Here is a 22134-nt window from a genome sequence, read left to right as displayed (position 1 = left end):
ACAGGCCTCACCGTGGACGACCAGAGATGTTGAGTGCATGTGCTCAGCGTCATATCCAGAGGTTGTCTTTGGGAAATAGATGGATGGGTGCTGCCAGCATTGCTGCAGAGGTTGAAGGGGTGGGGGGGTCAGCCTGTCAGTGCTCAGACTATAATCTGCACACTGCATCAAATTGGTCTGCATGGCTGTCGTCCCAGAAGGAAGCCTTTTCTAAAGATGATGCACAATAAAGCCCGCAGTTTGCTGAAGACAAGCAGATTAAGGACATTGATTACTGGAACCATGTCCTGTGGTCTGATGAGACCAAGATAAACTTATTTGGTTCAGATGGTGTCAAGTGTATGTGGTGGCAACCAGGTGAGGAGTACAAAGACAAGTGTGTCTTACCTACAGTCAAGCATGATAGTGGGAGAGTCATGGTCTTGTGGCTGCATGAGTGCTGCTGTCACTGGGTAGCTACAATTCATTGAGGGAACCATGAATGCCAACATGTACTGTGACATACTGAAGCAGAGCAGGGTCCCCTCCCTTCGGAGACTGGGCCGCAGGGCAGTATTCCAACATAACGACCCCAAACATGCCTCCAAGACGACCACTGCTTGCTAAAGAAGCTGAGGGTAAAGGTGATGGACTGGCCAAGCATGTTTCCAGACCTAATCCCTATTGAGCATCTGTGGGGCACCCACAAACTGAAGGTGAAGGAGCGCAAGGTCTCTAACATCCACCAGCTCTGTGATGTCATCATGGAGGAGTGGAAGAGGACTCCAGTGGCAACCTGTGAAGCTCTGGTGAACTCCATGCCCAAGAGGGTTAAGGCAGTGCTGGAAAATAATGGTGGCCACACAAAATATTGACACTTTGGGCCCAATTTGGACATTTTCACTTAGGGGTCTACTCACTTTTGTTGCCAGCGGTTTAGACATTATTTCACCCCTCACAAAAATGTGAGGGTGTACTCGCTTTTGTGATATACTGTATATATCCTTGCTGAATGGCACTACAGTGAGGGAAATGTATTTGATCCCCTGCTGATTTTCTGACAAACAAATGATCAGTCTAATTTTAAGGTTAGGTAGGTTTATTTTCAAAGTGAAAGACAGAATAACCACAAAAATATCCAGAAAAAAAGCATTTTAAAAAAATTATAAATTGATTTGCATTTTAATGAGTGAAATAAGTATTTGATCCCCTATCAATTAGCAAGATTTCTGGCTCCCAGGTATCGACTATACAGGTATCGAGATTAGGAGCACTTTCTTAAAGAGAGTGCTTCTAATCTCAGTTTGTTATCTGTATAAAAGCCACCTGTCCACAGAAGCAATCAATCAGATTCTAATCTCTCCACCATGGCCAAAGAGCCACCTGAGGATGTCAGGGACAAGATTAATGGGCTACAGGACCTCGCCAAGCATCTTGGTGAGAGGGTGGCAACAGAACATGGAATTAACACAAATTAACTGCCAATCTCCCTCGGTATGGGGCTTCATGCAAGATCTCACCTCGGGAAGTTTCAATGATCATGAGAACGATGAGGGCCATGTACCGTCAGATCCTGGGGGAGAACTTCTTTCCCTCAGCCAGGGCAATAAAAATGGGTCGTGGATGGGTTTTCCAGCATGACAATGACCCAAAACACACAGCCAAGGCAACAAAGGAGGGGCTCAAGAAGAAGTACATTGAGGTCCCGGAGTGGCCTAGCTAGTCTCCAGACCTTAATCCCATAGAAAATATGTGGAGGGAGCTGAAGGTTTGAGTTACCAAACTTCAGCCTCAAAACCTTGGAGAGGATCTGCAAATAGGAGTGGGACAAAATCCCTCCTGAGATGTGTGCAAAACCTGGTGGCCAACTACAGGTTTGGTGACTTCTGTGACTGCCACAAGGGTTTTGCCACCAAGTACTAAGTCATGTTTTGCGATGGGGTCAAATACTTATTTCACTCATTAAAATGCATATTCATTTATCTCTTTTTTCAAATGCGTTTTCTGGATTTTTTTTGTTGTTATTCTGTATTTTGCTGTTAAAATACACCTACTATTAAAAATTATGGACTGATTATTTCTTTGTCAGTGGGCAAACGTAAAACATCAGCAGGGGACCCAGTACTTTTTTTCCTACACTGTATATAGCACTGTGTATCAAAAAAATAAATTTCTTTTTTTTAAATAAATGACCTGCTTTTCACATATTTCTTGTCCTTTGTTGCCTCTCAGTGCTGCTGATCTCCTGCAGACTTGTTGCAGTCACTTTCTATCTTCATGCATTCCAGTTATGGGACACTTGTAGTCTTTATTGGAAATCTATATGATCGGTGAAATTGCCGATGCACAATTGGGTGACAAAGACACCCAATTACAGGACAAGCCTGAACAGGGCTCTTCAAGCAGGATTATCAGGTATTATTTTAATGAAAAATAAAAAATTATTTTAAAATATGTGTGTAATTTTTTTGATCCTGATAAATAAAAATGCTAAAAATTATATAAGATTTTAAAGACAACGCTGCTTCTACGCTGCTTCTGAGCACCACAAACCAAAAATGTAATTCATTTTTAATATTTGAAGCAAACTCCCCCATCTATGTCTTGGGTGTCATGGCCTTCTTCCTGAAATCCTCCTGCCCTTAGATCAGGCATGTAGGCAGGAGTGTGTGTTTAGCTGAGAAAACCCCTCTCTTCTCCTGAAGGCTCCTGGAATGTATGACATAATTTACCTAGGCCTGGAAACCAGAAAGTTACTGAAGAAATGTTAAAAAAAAAAGTTTAAAACAAGTAAATAGGATAAGTGTTCTTATCTGTTTACTAATGCTGGCAGCATAAAGATTAAAAATAGTTTATGCTGATTGAGAGAGTGAAGTTCTGCTTTAACCACTTTCAGACCGGACCAATTTGCTGGTCAAAGACCAGACCACTTTTTGCGATTCGGCACTGCGTCGCTTTAACTGACAATTGCGCGGTCGTGCGACGTGGCTCCCAAACAAAATGAACGTCCTTTTTTTCCCACAAATAGAGCTTTCTTTTGGTGGTATTTGATCACCCCTGCGGTTTTTATTTTTTGCGCTATAAACTTATAAACTTACTTTTTGTAATAATAAATATCCCCCAAAAATATATAAAAAAACATTTTTTTCCCTCAGTTTAGGCCGATACGTATTCTTCTACATATTTTTGGTAAAAAAAATCGCAATAAGCGATTATTGATTGGTTTGCGCAAAAGTTATAGCGTTTACAAAATAGGGATAGTTTTATAGCATTTTTATTAATAATTTTTTATTATTTTTTTTTTTACTAGTAATGGCGGCGATCTGCGATTTTTATTGTGACTGCGACATTGTGGGGGACCCATCGGACATTTTTGACACATTTTTGGGACCATTGTCATTTATACAGTAATCACTGCTATATAAATGCAGTGATTCCTGTGTAAATGACACTGGCAGTGAAAGGGTTAACCAGTGGATGGCAGTGTAGGGGTTAAGTGTTCCTAGGGGTGTGTTACTAACTGTGGGGGGGTTGGGCTTTCATTTAGTGTACACTGATCTCTGCTCCAATCACATGGAGCAGAGATCAGCGTCACTAGTTGCTAGGCAGAATGGAAAAATGTTGTTTATACAGCATTTCCTCCATTCGGCCGCTCCGTGAGACGATCGCGGGGATGCCCGCGGCGATCGAGTCCGCGGGTCCCGCGACCGGACTCACGGGGGTCCCGACCAGCGCGGGAGCGCGCCGCCAGCGGCACGCTCCCGATGGCACGGCGGCAACGAATATTGGACGTACATGTACGCCAATATGCCTGCCCGTGCCATTCTGTCGACGTACATCGTCGTGCGCTGGTCGGGAAGTGGTTAAAGTGTAAGTTCACCTTTAAACAGGGCTTTTTTTCAGCGAGAACGCAGGGGAACACAGTCCTGGCACCTCCAGCACAGAATGTATGTAATGGCAAGGGATACTAGAGTGTGCTGGAGGGTCTACTGATGCTGGCCGCTAGGGAGATTTATGGTCGCTGGGGGGGGGGACTATTGTTCTGGGGGGTCTAGTGTTGCTGGGGAGGTTTATTATTGCTGATGGAGGATCTATTGTTACTGGGGAGGATCTACTGTTGAGGGAGGGGTCTATTGTTGCTGGCTGCTGGGAGATCTATTGCTGCTAGTAGTGGTTTATTGCTGCTGGGGTGGGGGTATTTTTTGTGCTAGCTCTATCGTTGCTTGGGGCATCTATTGTTGCTGGGCAGATCTATTGTTGCTAGGGGTCTATTATTGATGGGGGGGGGGTGTCTATTGTTGCTGGCTAAAGGGGGTCTATTTTATTGCTTTTCTTGTAATTGGTATCAAATTCCATACAAATGATGGTACTTGATTCTGTATTCTCTAAAAGGGGCAGTACTGGGAGGTGGGTAGGGGGTGGAACCAAGGAAGGGTGCTCGGAGGTGAGTAGGGGGTGGAACCAAGGAAGGGTGCTCGGAGGTGAGTAGGGGGTGGAACCAAGGAAGGGTGCTCGGAGGTGAGTAGCGGGTGGAACCAAGAGGAAGGGTGCTCGGAGGTGAGTAGGGGGTGGAACCAAGAGGAAGGGTGCTCGGAGGTGGGTAGGGGGTGGAACCAAGGAAGGGTGCTCGGAGGCGAGTAGGGGGTGGAACCAAGGAAGGGTGCTCGGAGGCGAGTAAGGGGTGGAACCAAGGAAGGGTGCTCAGAGGTGAGTAGGGGGTGGAACCAAGAGGAAGGGTGCTCGGAGGTGGGTAGGAGATGGAACCAAAGAACAGTGCACGGAGGTGGGTAGGGTTTGTAGACAATGGGTAAAGTGAGGGAGTACCTGCACCTATTCCCTAAGAAAAAAAGCCCTGCCTTTAAAGAAACAAATGTAAGGGTGAACTAACATTACATCATCCCGGTTCCTACTGTATTTACCTCCTGGGATGCTGTGCTGTCATTGCCCCTGCAGCCAGTACAATGGCTTTGAAATCCCCACTCTTTTACCTGATTTATGAGCACAGCTTCCTGGATGGACCAGAGCAATTCTGGTCAGCACTGTCACAGTGAATCGCTCTGATTTTTCCAGCTGATATTCATAAACAAAATGAAACTGCACTGCCAATCACTGGCCAAGACCAGTGTGCTGCTATCCCCCCCCGGCTCTCTGAGATCTTTATGCAGCTGAGAACAGAAGGTATGTGATCACTCCTAAAAAAGGAAAAAAAGGTATTTATAATGTTTTTATATGTACCGTATACATAACAGTTTACTTTCCATTTCTATTTTAAACTGAATGGGTTGTTTTACAAGCCGAGGGTTGGCATATACTTTAAGTTTGCTTCTGTTGGCATTTCAAAGACTGCTTTTGAACCCATTAGGGATATTCCCCTTTCCACTCACACTCAAAAGGTTACCTTCCCTGATGTCATCACCTCTGCGAGGTGTGTGTCTGAGCTGGCAGCCTTTTCCTATAAAGAATCCGATTTGGTCTTACACAAGGACGATGTAGTATTGGAGTCTAGAGCCTCCTTCCTTCCTAAGGTGGTTTCGGACTTTCACATTAGCCAGGACATGTGCTTCCATCTCTCTGTCCAGCTTCAGTACATCAAAAGGAAAATCCCTTTCATTTCTTGGATGTAGTTCATGCAGGGCGGGTTTACATCTCAGCAACTGCTTTTACTAGAAAGATTAAGGCTCGGTTCACACAGTACGCGGCACGACTTGCAGCGCCGCGACCTGCCGCGACCTCAGCGGTGACTTGCAAAAAGACTTCTGTATAGAAGTCAATGCAAGTCGCCCGAAGTCGCCGCAAAAGTAGTACAGGAACCTTTTTTCTAAGTCGGAGCGACTCGAGTCGCTCCTATTAGAACGGTTCCGTAGTACAGAACGGGGCGCTACTTGTCAGGCGGCGAAGTCGCCTGGACAAGTCGCCCCTGTGTGAACCGAGCCTTACTTTCCTTTTTCACTCCTGATGGTCCCTGAAAAGGGGAAACAGCTTCTCTCTCCACCACTTCACAGTTGGCTTAGACAGTTCATTGTTCAAACTTCTCGTCTCAAAATGGAACTAAACCCATGGATTTAAGTTTCTCAAAATAGGTATATTCAAGTCATGCCATGAATGATAACTGTCACAATTGCCAGTGTGCTTATGTTAGTACTCAACGAAACTGTCAACTCATCAAATGGCTGGTGTCATATGTGGTCACGTGTGCAGCACCATGGCCACTGCAGATCAAGCAGAAGCTAAGATGGCAGCTTCCTTGGCTGTAAAGGACAGGATGGTTTAGTTCCACTTTAACTGTTTTCTGTCACAGTTGCCAGTGTGCTTATGACAGCTCAGCGCTCAAATGACTGATGTCATAACTAATCACATGTGCGGCACCATGGCAACTGCAGACCTAAATAGAAGCTAAGATGTTGCTATTCTCAGCTATTAAAATGGTTGTAATCCTCAGACATGAACTATGAACAAAGCATATCCCTCTATACTGTGTACTTGTCTCAGTCCAGAGACATGTGAGCTGTGTGAAGGGGGTGTGCCCCTTCCCTCCAATCAGCTCTCAGAGTTTCCTCACTGAGCTCTGCAGTATGTGATTTTACCTCTCCATCTCTTTTTTTGACAGCTCAGACAAGCTTCAAATATTCTTCAGAAGAAAAGACAGCAAATAAGCAGGTACAACTTTTGTAGGAGGATATGTTTCATCTCTGTGTATCATCTGAGGCCAGTCACTTCACTGGATATACATAAGGGTTTACAACCGCATTAAGACCCCTTTCACACTGGGGCGTTTTTCAGGCGTTTTTCAAGCGCTTTAGCGTTAAAAAAAGCGCATGTAAAGCGCTTGAAAGAAGCCTCATCTGCAGTCCCAATGTGAAATGTCAGCGCCCGAAAAACGCTCGTAAAGCGCCGCTTAAACTAGCAGCGCTTTACCAGCGTTTTTCGAGCGTTATTGGGGCGCTTTTAACCCCTGCTAGTGGCCAAATAAAGGGTTAAAAGCGCCCACAAAACGCTGCTGCCAATAGCGTTTTTCAGGCGTTTTACAAGCGGGCGTTTTAGGAGCGTTGTATTCACCGCTCCAAAAGCGCTGCAAAGAAGCTGCTTGCAGGACTTTTTTTGACGCTCTGCCAGCGCAGCGCCTCAGTGTGAAAGCACTCGGGCTTTTACATTAGGATTGCAGTTGCAGCTTCTTTCAGGCGCTTTTTTTAACGCTAAAGCGCCTGAAAAACGCCCCAGTGTGAAACGGATCTTGGTGTGAAAGCACTCGGGCTTTTACATTGGGATTGCAGTTGCAGCTTCTTCCAGGCGCTTTTTTTAACGCTAAAGCGCATGAAAAACGCCTGAAAAACGCCCCAGTGTGAAAGGGGTCTAAGGACAGGAGGGTTTAGTCCTGCTTTAAGCACAAGGTTCCACCTTTCCCTGTCAAAGTGAACTTTACTAGATCTGTGAGTACTTCTTGGACAATTTGTCATCGGGCAACTGTTTGCAGATTTGCAACTGCCACCTGGACTTGTTAACACATTTCTTGAATTATGCAACATGAATGCTCTGGTCACATCTGATACACAATTTGGGCACAAGGCCCTTCAGGCAGAACTTTAAGTTGAAGGCTGACCCAGGTTTAAAGCTGGACAGATTATTTTCATTCAAGTGATTGTAAAGTCTCAATTTTTTTTCAATAAAAATAACAAACACGTTATACTTACCTGCTCTGTTGCAGTGGATTTGCACAGAGCAGCGCTGATCCTCCTCTTCTTGGGTGCCTCTTCTGAGTTCCTGCCCCTCCCTCTTGCTGATTGCCCCCACAGAAAGCAGCTTGCTATGGGGGAATCCAAGCCGAGTGTCTGCTCTCTGTGCATTCAGACACAGTGCTGTGGTTTGGCCCCCCACCCTCTCTCTCCTGATTGGCTAACTGACTTCGAATGACAGCAGAGGGAGACAATGGTGCCGCCGATTTGTCTCAGCCAATCAGGTGGGAGAGTCCCGGACAGCCGAGACACTCAGGGACATCACTGGACAGAGATGGGGCTCTGGTAAGTATTAAGAGGGCTGAGTGGTGCTGCTACACACAGAAGGCTTTTTATTTTCATGCATAGAATACATACATACCTTCTGACTCTCCAACCCATTTGAAGGATAGGATATAAGCTGGGAGTGTGCTAACAGGGCCACTAATGAAGCAAATTTCATGAGGAACTGGACAAAATTCATTGTATGTCTAGCTTTACAGTTTTGTTATAGGGATATGTTAGTGTTTAATTACTATTGCCCAATTATCTCAGAATAGCTGAATCCTGTGTCCTTTAAAGAGGAGGGCCGTTTTTTAGAAAAAAAAATTAAAAGTCAGCAGCTGCAAACACTGTAGCTGCTGACTTTTAATAAGCACACTTACCTGTCCAGGGGGCCCGCGATGTCGGCAGCCCGAGGCCGACCCGTCCCTCGGTCTCGGGTCCCGGCACCGCCATTTTCGCTAAGGGAAACAGCCAGTGGAGCCTTGCGGCTTCACTGCCCGTTTCCTACTGCGCATGCGCGAGTCGCGCAGCGCTTTGTGAATGGGACGCTCTGTGTTCTGGGACACACAGTTCCCAGAACACAGCGCGACCCATTACCCAGGAGACAACGCGACGAGGAGAGAAGAAAGAAGATCTCCGCGGAGGAGGAAGAGGCAGATTAGGATGATGTGCCTAGCAACAGGCATTTCTGGTAAGTTAAAAAAAAAATATTTTTTTTTTTTTTATGATTTTTTTCTAATTTTTAATGTATTTTTTTTTTCAGGGTGGCCCTCCACTTTAAGGCTCATTTAGAAGTGTCTGCTTTCCGATCCATGCACCCGCTTCTCCCTGCATGTCAAATTATGACATGAGACTGTGTCCGTGCAGCCACTGCATCTGCATCCACTTTTGTGGGTTGCCTGGATGCAGCTCTGAGTTGAATGCAGAGGCTCTGCATTGAGGATGGGACACAGCACCTGTCTGAATGAGCTCCTGAGTGAGAAAGAAAACAGGATTATTGTACTTACCATAAAATCTGTTTATTGGAGTTTAATAAGGGACACAGGCCCCACCCTTGTATGTGTAATCTACTCTTAGTACAGTAAGGCTGGGTTCACACTGATGAGGCCAGGGACCGGGGCATCTCTGTACACCAATCCAGGTGCGAACCAGGTCCAAATTGTTGCCTAAATTCACAACTGAAACAGAGCCAAAAATGCAGAGGACCCTTTTCCAATGTGGACCCCGGCCACCCTGGATCTGTGTGAAACGGCTCCATTGAGAGCCAGTCAGTCTCCTGTCATGTGAATTGGAGTGTGAACCCAGCCTAAGTGCCCTACATACGAACTTTTGAGTTGCAAACTTTCAAAGATGTGAACATGGGTTTGCAGTTTTTTTTATTCAATCCAGCAGGCTGAATGAAAAACAACCTGACAGATCATCGTATCAACACAAGCAATGTTGGTGCAGCGATCTCCCCAGTTGTGCTATTGTGTTCTTAGAGGGGGATGTTCCCCGCCAAATCACACTGATCAGTGCCCGCAGCCTTTGTCTGCAAGCACTGATCTTTGTTGGACTTAAGAACAAGTTGGACTTACGAACAAGCTCCTGGAACGGATCTCGTTCATAAGTAGTGGACGTACTGTACTGCTTTTCTACAAAAATGAAGCATGATGGGAGTGGGAGAGGTTATACTTGGCTGGCCAATGATGGATTTTTTGTTTGCTAGTATCAAATTCCTCCAACTGCACTCCTGTGATCCATAGGAGAAGTACAGGCAAAATGTTTTGGCTTTACTTCGCCTTTAAAGTGGTTGTAAAGGTTGAAGGTTTTTTACCTTCATGCATAGAATGCAAAACTTTAGTATGCAGCTCCCCCCTAATACTTACCTGAGCTTGATCTCAATCCAGTGAAGTCCACAAGAGCGGCTGCTCTCCCGGGTCTCAGCCTCCTTAGTGGCTAAGATATACAGGAGTGGGAGCCATTGGTTCCCGTTGCTGGCAATCACAGCCAGTGAGCCAATGAGGAGAGAGCAGGGGGCAAGGCTGAGCCCTGCTCTGTGTGTCTTATGGACATACAGAGTGGGGCTGGGGAACGAGCACACACAAGTGATCTCATAGCAAACAGCTTGCTATGGGGGCACTCAGAGCAGAGGAGGACCCAGTAGCACTGGCGGGGTACCCAAGAAGAGGAGGATCAGGGCTGCTGTGTGCAAAACTATTACACAGAGCAGGCAAGTATAATGTTTGTTAATAAAAAAAAATCATCTTTAATATCACTTTAAGGCGTTGTCTGTTGCAAATAATATTTTATACTCCGAATCATGAGGCGTATTATATTGAAGAGTGTGGGTGTTTTTTTTGGTCTGGTGAGACAAAATGAAGTGATTGACAGATACAGCGGTTTGTTCAGCATTGAACTGCCCATGGAAATCCACCCTAAATTGTTATTTAGTTTCTTCCACATATGTCTCTAAGAAGACACTTCATATGGTCATTACAAGAGAATTCCTTAATGGATTTTATTTACTTCGATATTATTGAGAATGCAATAAGGAAAGGGGACAGTGGCGGCTGGTGGTTTTTATTTTTTTGGGGGGGGGGGGGGGGTAGCTTCTTCGCTTCCCCTACGCCTCCTCCCTCCTCCTTCTGCCGGCCAATCCGATCGGATCTCCTATTGGCAAATCAGGTGACGGTCTCACGACCCGCTTTCTGATTGGCCGGGAGGAGAACCAGTGTTACAATAGGGAATATTCATTTGCTATTGTCACAAAACTGGGAGGGGGCTCGGAAGCGCAGTGCTCTGTGCCCCGAGCCCACCCTTTTTTGAAGCCTATTAGAGCTTCTAGCTCTAATCATGTGCTTAAAAAAAACACCTCTCCCCCATTGGAATCCATGCATCCAGTGCCCTGTATGTAGATCAGGGGCCTGAACGCATGGATTTGGGGGGGGGGGGCGTCGTCCATGCGCCCCTAGTGGGGCTGCCATTGGATTGGGATTAAGAAGAATACAGAAGGTGACTCAGCATTGCACACCCAACTTACAATGGTGTATTAATTTTGGAGAGCTGACATGTAAAATATTGTGTATATATATATATATATATATATATATATATATATATATATATATATATATATATATACATATATTTTTGTTTTATTATTTTCTAGGTTTTGTGTGTATTGTTTGAGGACAGATGGGTCTGTATGCCAGATCTAGTTATCTGTGCTAAAGGAGTGTATCTTGCCCTACCTTTACTCATGGCAATGAGTGCAGAGCCATTAATGCCAGCAAGATTTGTGTCAATTTTTATGGATAGTAATCTGCACTGACTGCTACTGTTATATTGACATTAGATGACGGACATATGTATGAACATTTTGGCTATAGTATACACTGTACCATGATACATAATATGAACACACACACAAATATGTTGTGATTTGATCTAAAAAGTGTCCGACCATACACTTACATTAAAACACATAGTGTGATTTATTAAAATAGAATATGAAACAACATAAAAAAAAGGCTTCATTTCACTATTTGTTATTTTGCATATGACACGGAACCATTCCACATTATACCTGAATTTGGAAATGCATCATAAAGTCCCAAATTATTAACAATCGCTAACAGTCCATTAGTCATTGGCGGGACAGCCTCAGATGACCGCTTGTATTTTTCTAGGTTACACCAATGCAAGACAATGAGAAACACCTGCTCTGGGTGACACAAAGGAACATGTAGCCAAGGACGTACTGAAATGACAGCTATGCTGCCTTGTCGCCCTTCCGCTGACCCAGCAGAATCAAATACAAGCATGTCTAGTACAGTGCAAAATAAGTCTTACATATTGTACATATTTTAGTTACAAAAGTAGTGCAAAATTATGAAAGGCTGATGCAATCTTTTCAAGAATTGCTTCCACTGCACCCCACCCCTCTGCCCTTCACACATCATCCAACCTGAGGAGTAGCTTAGCAAATATCTATACAGAATTTCCTGTAATGCTTGCTGATAGTAGCAAGCATTTTGCTAATAAGTCCTATGTAGCCTTGCTACTATTTAGCACAAGTATGGGGGGACTAACCAAGATTGGCACACAAAGAAAAATGCACATGTTTCTATATGCACACTCGTTTAGCGTTTATACTGCAAATAAATAAAAGGTTTGCATGACATTCCATTAATTTGTTACATGATAGTGGTGTCTATCCATACACATCCATCTCTCCTCTCCCTCCTCACTGTCTGCCCCTCCTCGCTATAGTATTTACACCGCAGTCATAATGATTTTTTACCTTAGAACATTGGTGCAAGTGCTTGATTATCTTGGCATTTGCTATCAGGCAATGTTATAGTGATTTTGTGTGGCTGGCATAATGGTATTGTTCTTTTGATGCCAATATTTACACAACAAAAAAAGACATTTCCCTTTGTTAGTCGCCCCATAGTGCATAAATAAAATAATCGGTCCATGAATGATTATGCCAAGTACCATTAACAAGCGTATTTAAAAAAAAAAAAAAGACAGAATTTAAAAAAATGAAAATGTAAAATGTCTAACTAGGTCAATAGAATTGGGTGATGAAAGGGTTACCCAGGGCTGTGCTAGAATGATTTAGTCACTGCAGCTTAAAATATTTATGAGAAGTGTAGTACAAGATCTATCCCCAGTCATTTCATGGTTATGGCCAACAACCCCTGATACTAGTAAAGAATAAATTAGACCATTGAGCTAAATATGACTCCCTCCTTCCATGTTAATGGTACACACTCACCCTCTTCAGCCAAAATAACAAGGTAAAAAAAAAAGGTTAAACAATAAACCAGACCCATCAAATATTGAAAACATAATTAATGTCATAAGCCACTATTGTCAATGTCCCCAGCTCCCAAATCCGATTTCCTCTTTATATCTGTTGGTGAGGAGGTTGGCTTTCCTGGTGAGTTTACTGAGCACTGTGTGAAGTCCAGTGAGATGATAATGGAACTGCTTTTCCAAATCCTCCTCTCCATCCGCATCCTCCAGCCGGCTGATATCCATAGAGCTCACTTTGTCCTTTTTGCGCTCGTCTCCCTGCAGGATTCCCCATTCAATGTCATTCCTGATGGATTTCAGCAAAATGTAGTAGCCGTGCATGTCTCTCCTTGCAAAGTAGTTGGCAGCCCCATTGCTGACTCCATCCTTCTCCTCCATTTCTAGGGGTAAGTCTCTCAGCAGGCTGGGCACCATGACGGTTTGGTCCATGTTGCTCACCGCCCCGATGAACCGATTCATGGCATTGAACAAGGAGTGCTTTTGGTTGTACGTGTCGGATATTTGCATCATTTTTGCAGCCCGGTGATTAAATCCTGAGCAGGTGAAAGCAAAAGCACCAGAAACAATCTGCTCCCGGGGTGTCACAATCCGCTTTTCTTGGAGATGGCGATTAGCGCCGCAAGACGTACGAGCCAGGTAAGCTGCTCTATCTCCCAGTGTCAGCTCATCGGCTGTGCTCCTGGTTCTGCTGATGCGATTGGACAGCGATTCTCACTGATCTTTCATAGAGATTTTCTCTGGTTCCTTCTAATAAGCATCGGTTGCATCCAGTCCTCTTTACTTTATCATGTAAATGACTTAAGATCTGAGTCAGTGTGATAGTAGCCACTCCTTTTTTTTCTCTTCCACATGCACCAAGCATCCGGCTTCTTTTCAGTCCCAAGCACAGTATATATACCCTGGAAGAAAAGGTGTAGCTGAAAGTGCCACCCCCTTGCAGTATAGCAGGATAAAGCCGGTTCACATATCTGAATGACCGAGAGTAACACAGGCTTTAGCTTTGCCTAACATGGATGGAAACTCCTCCCAATTTCTCCTCTCCTCACATCCAGGCAGGTCCCAGCTGCCCAGTAAGAAGATCAGGCTTGTTGCCTGGTAAACCCCTCTGCTCCTTGCATCATGCACAGTTACTGGCAGGCACCTTATAAAAGCTGAAATCAGTCAGCGTGGAAAAAAATGTGCTTGAAATGCAAGGATGACGGATGTGTATGAGCTAAACATATCTCTATGTACAGCACATGCATGTGGGTGGTGTTAGTTATCTGCTGTATGCGACTGGCCCTCCTGGCACGTTACCAAGTTTAATATTACTTGCAGGGCTCTACCAAAGGCAAATATTACAGCAGACAAAGAGCTAATAATTCACTATCGCTATTTACAGGGAAGTTATATTCAAACATGAAATGGACGCAGATTGCCGAGTGTGTTACACTAGAAACGGAGAACAAAATGCAAACGTGTACTCTGCCATGCTACGCCACAAACTACCTGCAGGCACACAGTGGGGGTTATTTACTAAGGCCCCGTTCACACCTATGCGAACACCGCATCCAATTTGCAGGACGTTTCAAAATACATTAATTTTAAATAGGCCGGTTCACATATCTGGCTTGCATTCGCACTCCGCATTGGACAAAAACCGTGTGCGTTTTCTAGGCAGTGTGGTCCGGCTCAGGTGCAAATTCAGGCCCATTATCTTCTATGGGCACGCATCTGGTTTGCAGATGTGTTTCGTTGTGAACAGGATAAAATACTGATGCAATCCTGAGCTGATACTAATAAAAAACGGACATGAAACGCTGAACAACTGAGTTTTCTCTTCGCAGGGAAACCTGAGCTTCAATTCGCACCGCACATGTGTGAACCCAGCCTAAAGGAAAATCCACTTTGCACTGGAAGTGCACTTGGAAGTAAAGTCGCTGTAGATCCGAGGGGGACATGCAAGGAAAATAAAAAACAGCATTTTAGCTTGCACATGATTGGATGATAAAATCAGCAGAGCTTCCCCTCATTCCAGATCTACCTCTAATGCCGCGTACACACGATCGGAAATTCTCGTCGGAAAAATCTCTGATGGTTTCCCCGACAGAATTCCGACGGAATTCGGCTCAAGCTGTCTTGCCTACACACGGTCACATCAAATTCCGATCGTTTATAACGTGGTGATGTACAACACGTATGACGTGACTAGAAAAAGGAAGTTCAATAGCCAGTAGCCAATAGCTTCTGTCTCGTAGTTGAATCTGAGCATGCCTGATTTTTGGCGTGTCGGAATTGCATACACACGATCGGAATTACTGATAGAAAGTTTTTCCGTCTGGAAAATTGAGAACATGCTATCAATATTTGGCTGGTGGAAATTCAGACAGCTAAATTCCGATGGAGCATACACACGGTCACATTTTCCGATGAAAAGCTCTCATCGGTCTTTTTCTGGCCGGAATTTACGATTGTGTGTACGTGGCATTAGATTTAGAGTGACTGCACTTCCAAGTGCACTTGTAGTACAAAGTGGAGTTGCCTTTCGTAAATAACCCCCCAGTGTGTGGAACAGCTGTGATCAGCAGCAAAGCCAAATGTTTTTTTATTATTAGTGATAAAATTAGTTAGACATAAGCTGGATCGAAATTTAGCTTGCTCAGCAGGGACTGGCCACATTTCGATCCATCTATGGCCATTCCCGTTTGACAGACGTTGATCCAACAATTGACTTCTGTCGAACGGGAAATGTTTTCTTCATCAGCGAGTTGCAGTCCATCAGCTGTCGTGCTGATCAGTGTATTCTGATCAGAGGAGGAGTCCAGATGTCAGAATAAAATAGCACAGCGGGGGCGAGAATTCCTCAATCCACCTTGCTTCTGTTGCTAGAATTGTCGCTTTCACTCCAGCATGTGCGGCGATATGTAACATGTGTATCGCAATTGATGTTTTCACGCGTAGGCACCCCCAACATGTTAGAAGGCTGGCCGCAAGCTAGCCTGCATTTAGAGGAAGAGTCTGAGGGCTAGTGATGGCCGAACGGTTCGCCCGGCGGTCGTTTCGCGGCGAATTTCCGACTTTCGCCGTCCGCGGGTTCGAACGCCTTTTTCCGTCGTTCGCCCCGGCGGACTTACGTGTTTAATGTATACAAGAACTTTAACCTTTCGTGACACGTTTATCATGTGTTACAGGACAACCAATTGAGACATGACAGCTCATGGACACTTGGACATTCCCCCTAACCTATAAATACACCCGATCCGGTGGCCATTTTACATTCTTTCTTCTGTCACTGTAGGGAAAGGATCCTGTGTGGAGTAGGGACAGAGAAAACGCTAGCTATTTGGTACACAAAAGTTCTTTTCAGGACTGGTATAGGTGTTAGGTCAGCAGCCTGAGTTTCTTTTGTCAGTTTAGATAAAGGGACAGAGCGCTGTATGCTGCTATTTTAGGGACAGCTCAGCCAGATTAGTCTTTCTTCATCATCATCATCATCATCATCATTAGCTGTTACTATCAGGTCCACAAAAGAGCTGTTCCAGCTAATCGTTCCAGCCTACTCTTTTTTGCCAATTTGTATAGGGACAGGCAGGAAGCAGTGTGTCAGGCAGTGAGGATAATTTTAAAGACTTGCTGTTACTATTAGTTCCACAAAGGTTCTTTTCAGGACTGGTATCAGTGGTACGGTAATAGGCTTGTACACGTATAATATTCTTTCTTCCAAATATAGAAAGAATATTATACTTGACTGCTGCCCTTCTGCTGCAGTCTGCTAATCATTCACAACTCACTTGTTCCACAAAGCTCTTTATCAGGACTGGTAACTTGGTCTGTCTAGGGTGCTACGGTACATAGGCTTGGGTGCGGTACAGTCTGCTGTTCTGTAAGGACCGCTATCGGTCCACAATACATAGGGTTGCCGTGCACTACTGCTGACCGCTGCCCTATACTGCAGCAGTCCTTCATTGGTATAGGGACTGACGTACAGTCTGCTAATCACTAACACACAACCTGCTTGGTCCACAAAAGTTCTTATAAGGACTGGTAACTTGGTATAGGGTGCTACGGTACATAGGCCTGAGTGCGTTACAGTCTGCTGTTCTGTAAGGACCGCTATCGGTCCACAATACATAGGGTTGCCGTGCACTACTGCTGACCGCTGCCCTATACTGCAGCAGTCCTTCAGCGGTATAGGGACTGACGTACAGTCTGCTAAACACTAATACACAACCTGCTTGGTCCACAAAAGTTCTTATAAGGACTGGTAACTTGGTATAGGGTGCTACGGTACATAGGCTTGAGTGCGGTACAGTCTGCTGTTCTGTAAGGACCGCTATAGGTCCACAATAGATAGGGTTGACGTGCACCACTGCTGACCGCTCACCTATACTGCAGCAGTCCTTCAGCGGTATAGGGACTGACGCACAGTCTGCTAAACACTAACACACAACCTGCTTGGTCCACAAAAGTTTTTATAAGGACTGGTAACTTGGTATAGGGTGCTACGGTACATAGGCCTGAGTGCGTTACAGTCTGCTGTTCTGTAAGGACCGCTATCGGTCCACAATACATAGGGTTGCCGTGCACTACTGCTGACCGCTGCCCTATACTGCAGCAGTCCTTCATTGGTATAGGGACTGACGTACAGTCTGCTAATCACTAACACACAACCTGCTTGGTCCACAAAAGTTCTTATAAGGACTGGTAACTTGGTATAGGGTGCTACGGTACATAGGCCTGAGTGCGTTACAGTCTGCTGTTCTGTAAGGACCGCTATCGGTCCACAATACATAGGGTTGACGTGCACCACTGCTGACCGCTGCCCTATACTGCAGCAGTCCTTCAGCGGTATAGGGACTGACGTACAGTCTGCTAAACACTAATACACAACCTGCTTGGTCCACAAAAGTTCTTATAAGGACTGGTAACTTGGTATAGGGTGCTACGGTACATAGGCTTGAGTGCGGTACAGTCTGCTGTTCTGTAAGGACCGCTATCGGTCCACAATACATAGGGTTGCCGTGCACTACTGCTGACCGCTGCCCTATACTGCAGCAGTCCTTCATTGGTATAGGGACTGACGTACAGTCTGCTAATCACTAACACACAACCTGCTTGTTCCACAAAAGTTCTTATAAGGACTGGTAACTTGGTATAGGGTGCTACGGTACATAGGCTTGAGTGCGGTACAGTCTGCTGTTCTGTAAGGACCGCTATCGGTCCACAATAGATAGGGTTGACGTGCACCACTGCTGACCGCTGCCCTATACTGCAGCAGTCCTTCAGCGGTATAGGGACTGACGTACAGTCTGCTAAACACTAATACACAACCTGCTTGGTCCACAAAAGTTCTTATAAGGACTGGTAACTTGGTATAGGGTGCTACGGTACATAGGCTTGAGTGCGGTACAGTCTGCTGTTCTGTAAGGACCGCTATCGGTCCACAATAGATAGGGTTGACGTGCACCACTGCTGACCGCTGCCCTATACTGCAGCAGTCCTTCAGCGGTATAGGGACTGACGTACAGTCTGCTAAACACTAATACACAACCTGCTTGGTCCACAAAAGTTCTTATAAGGACTGGTAACTTGGTATAGGGTGCTACGGTACATAGGCTTGAGTGCGGTACAGTCTGCTGTTCTGTAAGGACCGCTATAGGTCCACAATAGATAGGGTTGACGTGCACCACTGCTGACCGCTCACCTATACTGCAGCAGTCCTTCAGCGGTATAGGGACTAAGAGTTTTGTCACAGGGTCATTTAAAAAATGACATGCAGAGGAAGAGGCAGGCCCTTCCGCAGGGGTGGTAGGGGTAGGGCAGGAGCAACAGGCTTGAGCCAAAGTGGGAAGTTGCAGAAGGTGCGTTCAATTACTTTAAAGGATGCACCAGACTTGGTTGAGTGGCTCGCTCAGCCTTACTCTTCTGCACCCTCCTCATCCTCTCGATCTGCACCCTCTTCTTCACTCTCTGCTATGTGCACCCCCAAAGACACTACCACCAACAACACGACCACCACCACCACCACCACATACCTTCCGCTTGAGTCACTGGAATTATTTTCCGATCCATATCAAGAGGACATTTCTGATGCGCAGCCACTCTTGGTATTGGATCAGGAAGAGGAGGTAGCAACAAGCGCTACTCAGCAGTCTGACGCCAGTACCCAGATCAGCCCAAGGAGGAGGTTGGTCCCCGGTGTTGCTGCCTACTCTACTTATAGCGGTGGGGAAGGTGACGTTGATGATGACGTGTCTAGTGATGTCACGTGGGTGCCCACAAGAGAGGAAGAGGAGGGGAGTTCAGAGGGAGATATGGACCAGCAGATAGGGAGGAGAAGCAGCAATGACTTACATTGCACAGCAGGGACAAAGCAGACTGCAAATGTATCAGGAGCGAGTCATCGACCATGTACGGTCACATCTGGCGCTCCCAGGACACCGGCACATGGCTCCGCAGTGTGGGCTTTTTTTAACGTGTCCGCTGCTGACAATAGCGTTGCCATCTGCAATCTTTGCAGTCAACGCGTTAGTCGCGGTAAGCCCAATACTCACCTAGGGACGACCGCCTTAAGAAGGCACATGAGCAGCCATCACCGAGCCCAGTGGGAGCAACGGAACACACAAAGCCACACTGCAGGCTCTCACCGTCCAGCCTCGTCTTCTACTTCTCCTTCTCCTCTCTCCTCACAATTGTCCTCCACTCCACCTTCCATCACGCCAAGCTCACATTTTTCTGCAAAAAGGCAGGCTTCCGTGGGCCTAATGTTTGAGCGTAAAAAAATGATGACGCCGGATAACCCTCTTGCCCAACGGTTGGCGGCTGGCTTGTCAGAACTCATAGCCCGCCAACTACTGCCATATAAACTGGTGGACTCGGAGGCCTTTCGCAAATTTGTGGCCATTGGAACACCACAATGGAAGGTCCCAGGAAGGAAGTATTTCTCAGAGAAGGGCATCCCAGAGCTATATGGCCATGTTCAGCGGCAAGTGAATGTATCTCTGGCACACAGTGTCGGTGCCAAGATACATCTGACCACAGACACGTGGTCTAGCAAACACGGGCAGGGAAGGTATATCAGTTTTACTGCCCACTGGGTGAACCTTCTGACGGCCGTCAAGCATGTAACCCGTGGCACCCGTGTAGATTTGGTTTTACCGCCACGGATTGCATGCAGGCCTGACTCTTCTTCTCCTCCTCCTACTCCATCCTCCTCCCTCTCCTCCTCAGCTGCCTCCTCCTTTTCCGCTGCTAGCGTCTCTTCCACTGCACCGCCCAAGCTCCCCAGAACCTATTCCACATGCCAGGTGAGACGTTGCCATGCCGTGCTGCGTCTGTTGTGCCTGGAAGCAAAGAGCCACACTGGCCCGGCACTCCTTTCAGCTTTGCGTTCACAGGCAGATGAGTGGCTAACACCGCTCAATTTGACAGTTGGTAAAGTGGTGTGTGACAACGGTGCCAATCTGCTTAGCGCATTGAAACAGGGCAAAATCACGCACGTGCCGTGCATGGCACACGTCTTAAACTTGGTCGTGCAGCGATTCCTTGTCAAATACCCTGGGGTCCAGGACATCTTGCGGCAGGCAAGGAAAATCTCGGCCCATTTCAGAAGATCTTACACGGCCATGGCTCGCCTTGCTGACATTCAGCGGCGACACCATCTGCCGGTCAGACGTCTTATTTGCGATTGCCCGACGCGATGGAACTCAACCTTCTATATGCTTGATAGGCTGCTCCAGCAGAAACGTGCAGTTAACGTCTACCTGTATGAACTCTGCGAAAGAAACGGTTCTGGGGAGCTGGGTTTTTTTTCACCGCGCCAGTGGCTGCTCATGCGCGACACATGCAGACTTCTGCGGCCATTTGAGGAGATCACCAAACTGGTCAGTCGCAGCCATGGCGCCATCAGTGACATGGTACCTTATGCCTTCTTTCTGGAGCGTGCATTGCGTCGTGTCATTGATCAGGCTGTGGAGGAGCAGGAGCGGGAAGATGAGGAAGTCGCAATGCTGGATGAATTCCCAGGGGGGGCTACTCTATCTGAGACAAGTCAACAACAGGAGTCTGATGAGGAGTCAGAGGAGGATGGTGCCGGGGCGGATGAGCAGGAGCAAGAAGAGCATGCTTTAAACCTTTCTGGGATCCCTGTTGTGCGAGGATGGGGAGAGGAGAATGAAGAGGACGACATTATCCTGGATGATGAGCAGGAGCCAGGCCACCACACCGCTTCCACTTTAGTGCAAATGGGGGCCTTCATGCTCCAGTGTTTTAATAGGGACCCCCGTATAAAAAGCATGAGGGTCAAGGACCAGTACTGGGTGGCAACGTACTTAGACCCCCGGTACAAACACAAAATGGCGGAAATGTTACCGCCGTCGCAGAGGGCTGTCAGAATGCAGCACTTCCAGGCCTTGCTTCGAGAAATGCTGCATTCTGCTTTTGCGTGCGCTGGCAGAGGAGCAATTCCCACTCCCAGAGAAGGATTTGCGGGTACCAATCCAACAGCGCCTGCAAGAAGAGGCCGGTTTGAAGATGTGTTGGTGACTTCGGATATGAGGTCATTCTTTCAGCCGACCCATCGACAGGTGTCATCCGGATCCAGCATCAGGGAACGCCTAGACCGTCAGGTGTCCGACTACATTGGGTTAACGGCCGATGTGGACGCTCTGAGGAGTGATGAACCCCTAGACTACTGGGTGGGCAGGCTTGACCTCTGGCCAGAGCTTGCCCAATTTGCAATCGAACTGTTGGCTTGCCCCTCATCCAGTGTCCTGTCCGAAAGGACGTTCAGCGCAGCAGGGGGGATTGTGACCGATAAGCGTACTCGCCTAGCTCACCACAGTGTTAACTACCTCACATTTCTAAAAATGAATGAGGCATGGATCTCGGAGGAATTCAACACATGTGATCAGTAGACCATGTATATGTCTATAAACAATTTTTGGAATCAAGCACACAGACCTTCTTAATTCATTTGGCTCACTTCCCTGACCCAAAAAAGCACACCGTACTATATGCCCCTACCCTCCTCTTTGAAGAGGTTGAGCGGTGTCATATTTCTACTGGGGCTGCTTATTATGAGGGGTTCCCACCATCCCTGTGCTGTGCTGACTTCCTCCTGGGTGTTCTTATTATGAGGGGCTCCCACCATCCCTGTGCTGTGCTGACTTCCTCCTGGGGGTTCTTATTATGAGGGGATCACACCATCCCTGTGCTGTGCTGACTTCCTCCTGGGGCTGCTTACGGTGCTGCTGTCAGCGCTGTATGTCACGGAGCTGCTGTCAGCGCTGTATGTCACGGAGCTGCTGTCAGCGCTGTATGTCACGGAGCTGCTGTCAGCGCTGTATGTCACGGAGCTGCTGTCAGCGCTGTATGT

General features: G+C 46.4%; 1 protein-coding gene across 1 annotated transcript; it reads right to left on the bottom strand.

Annotated features, from left to right (window-relative positions):
• Nucleotides 1–11425: 11425 nt before the first annotated feature.
• Nucleotides 11426–13857, bottom strand: MID1IP1 (MID1 interacting protein 1). Its single transcript, XM_077480868.1, has one exon. It carries the CDS (start codon nucleotides 13287–13289, stop codon nucleotides 12837–12839), a length of 453 nt encoding a protein of 150 aa, XP_077336994.1. The 5' UTR covers nucleotides 13290–13857; the 3' UTR covers nucleotides 11426–12836.
• Between the last annotated feature and the right edge of the window lie 8277 nt (nucleotides 13858–22134).

This window comes from Lithobates pipiens, unplaced genomic scaffold, assembly GCF_037356315.1.
Source record: "Lithobates pipiens isolate NorthernLeopardFrog02 unplaced genomic scaffold, aLitPip1_a1.2 Scaffold_16, whole genome shotgun sequence".
NCBI lineage: Eukaryota > Metazoa > Chordata > Amphibia > Anura > Ranidae > Lithobates > Lithobates pipiens.
The sequence above is the reverse complement of the archived record's forward strand: the minus strand, read 5'-3'. Positions and strand labels throughout refer to the sequence as shown.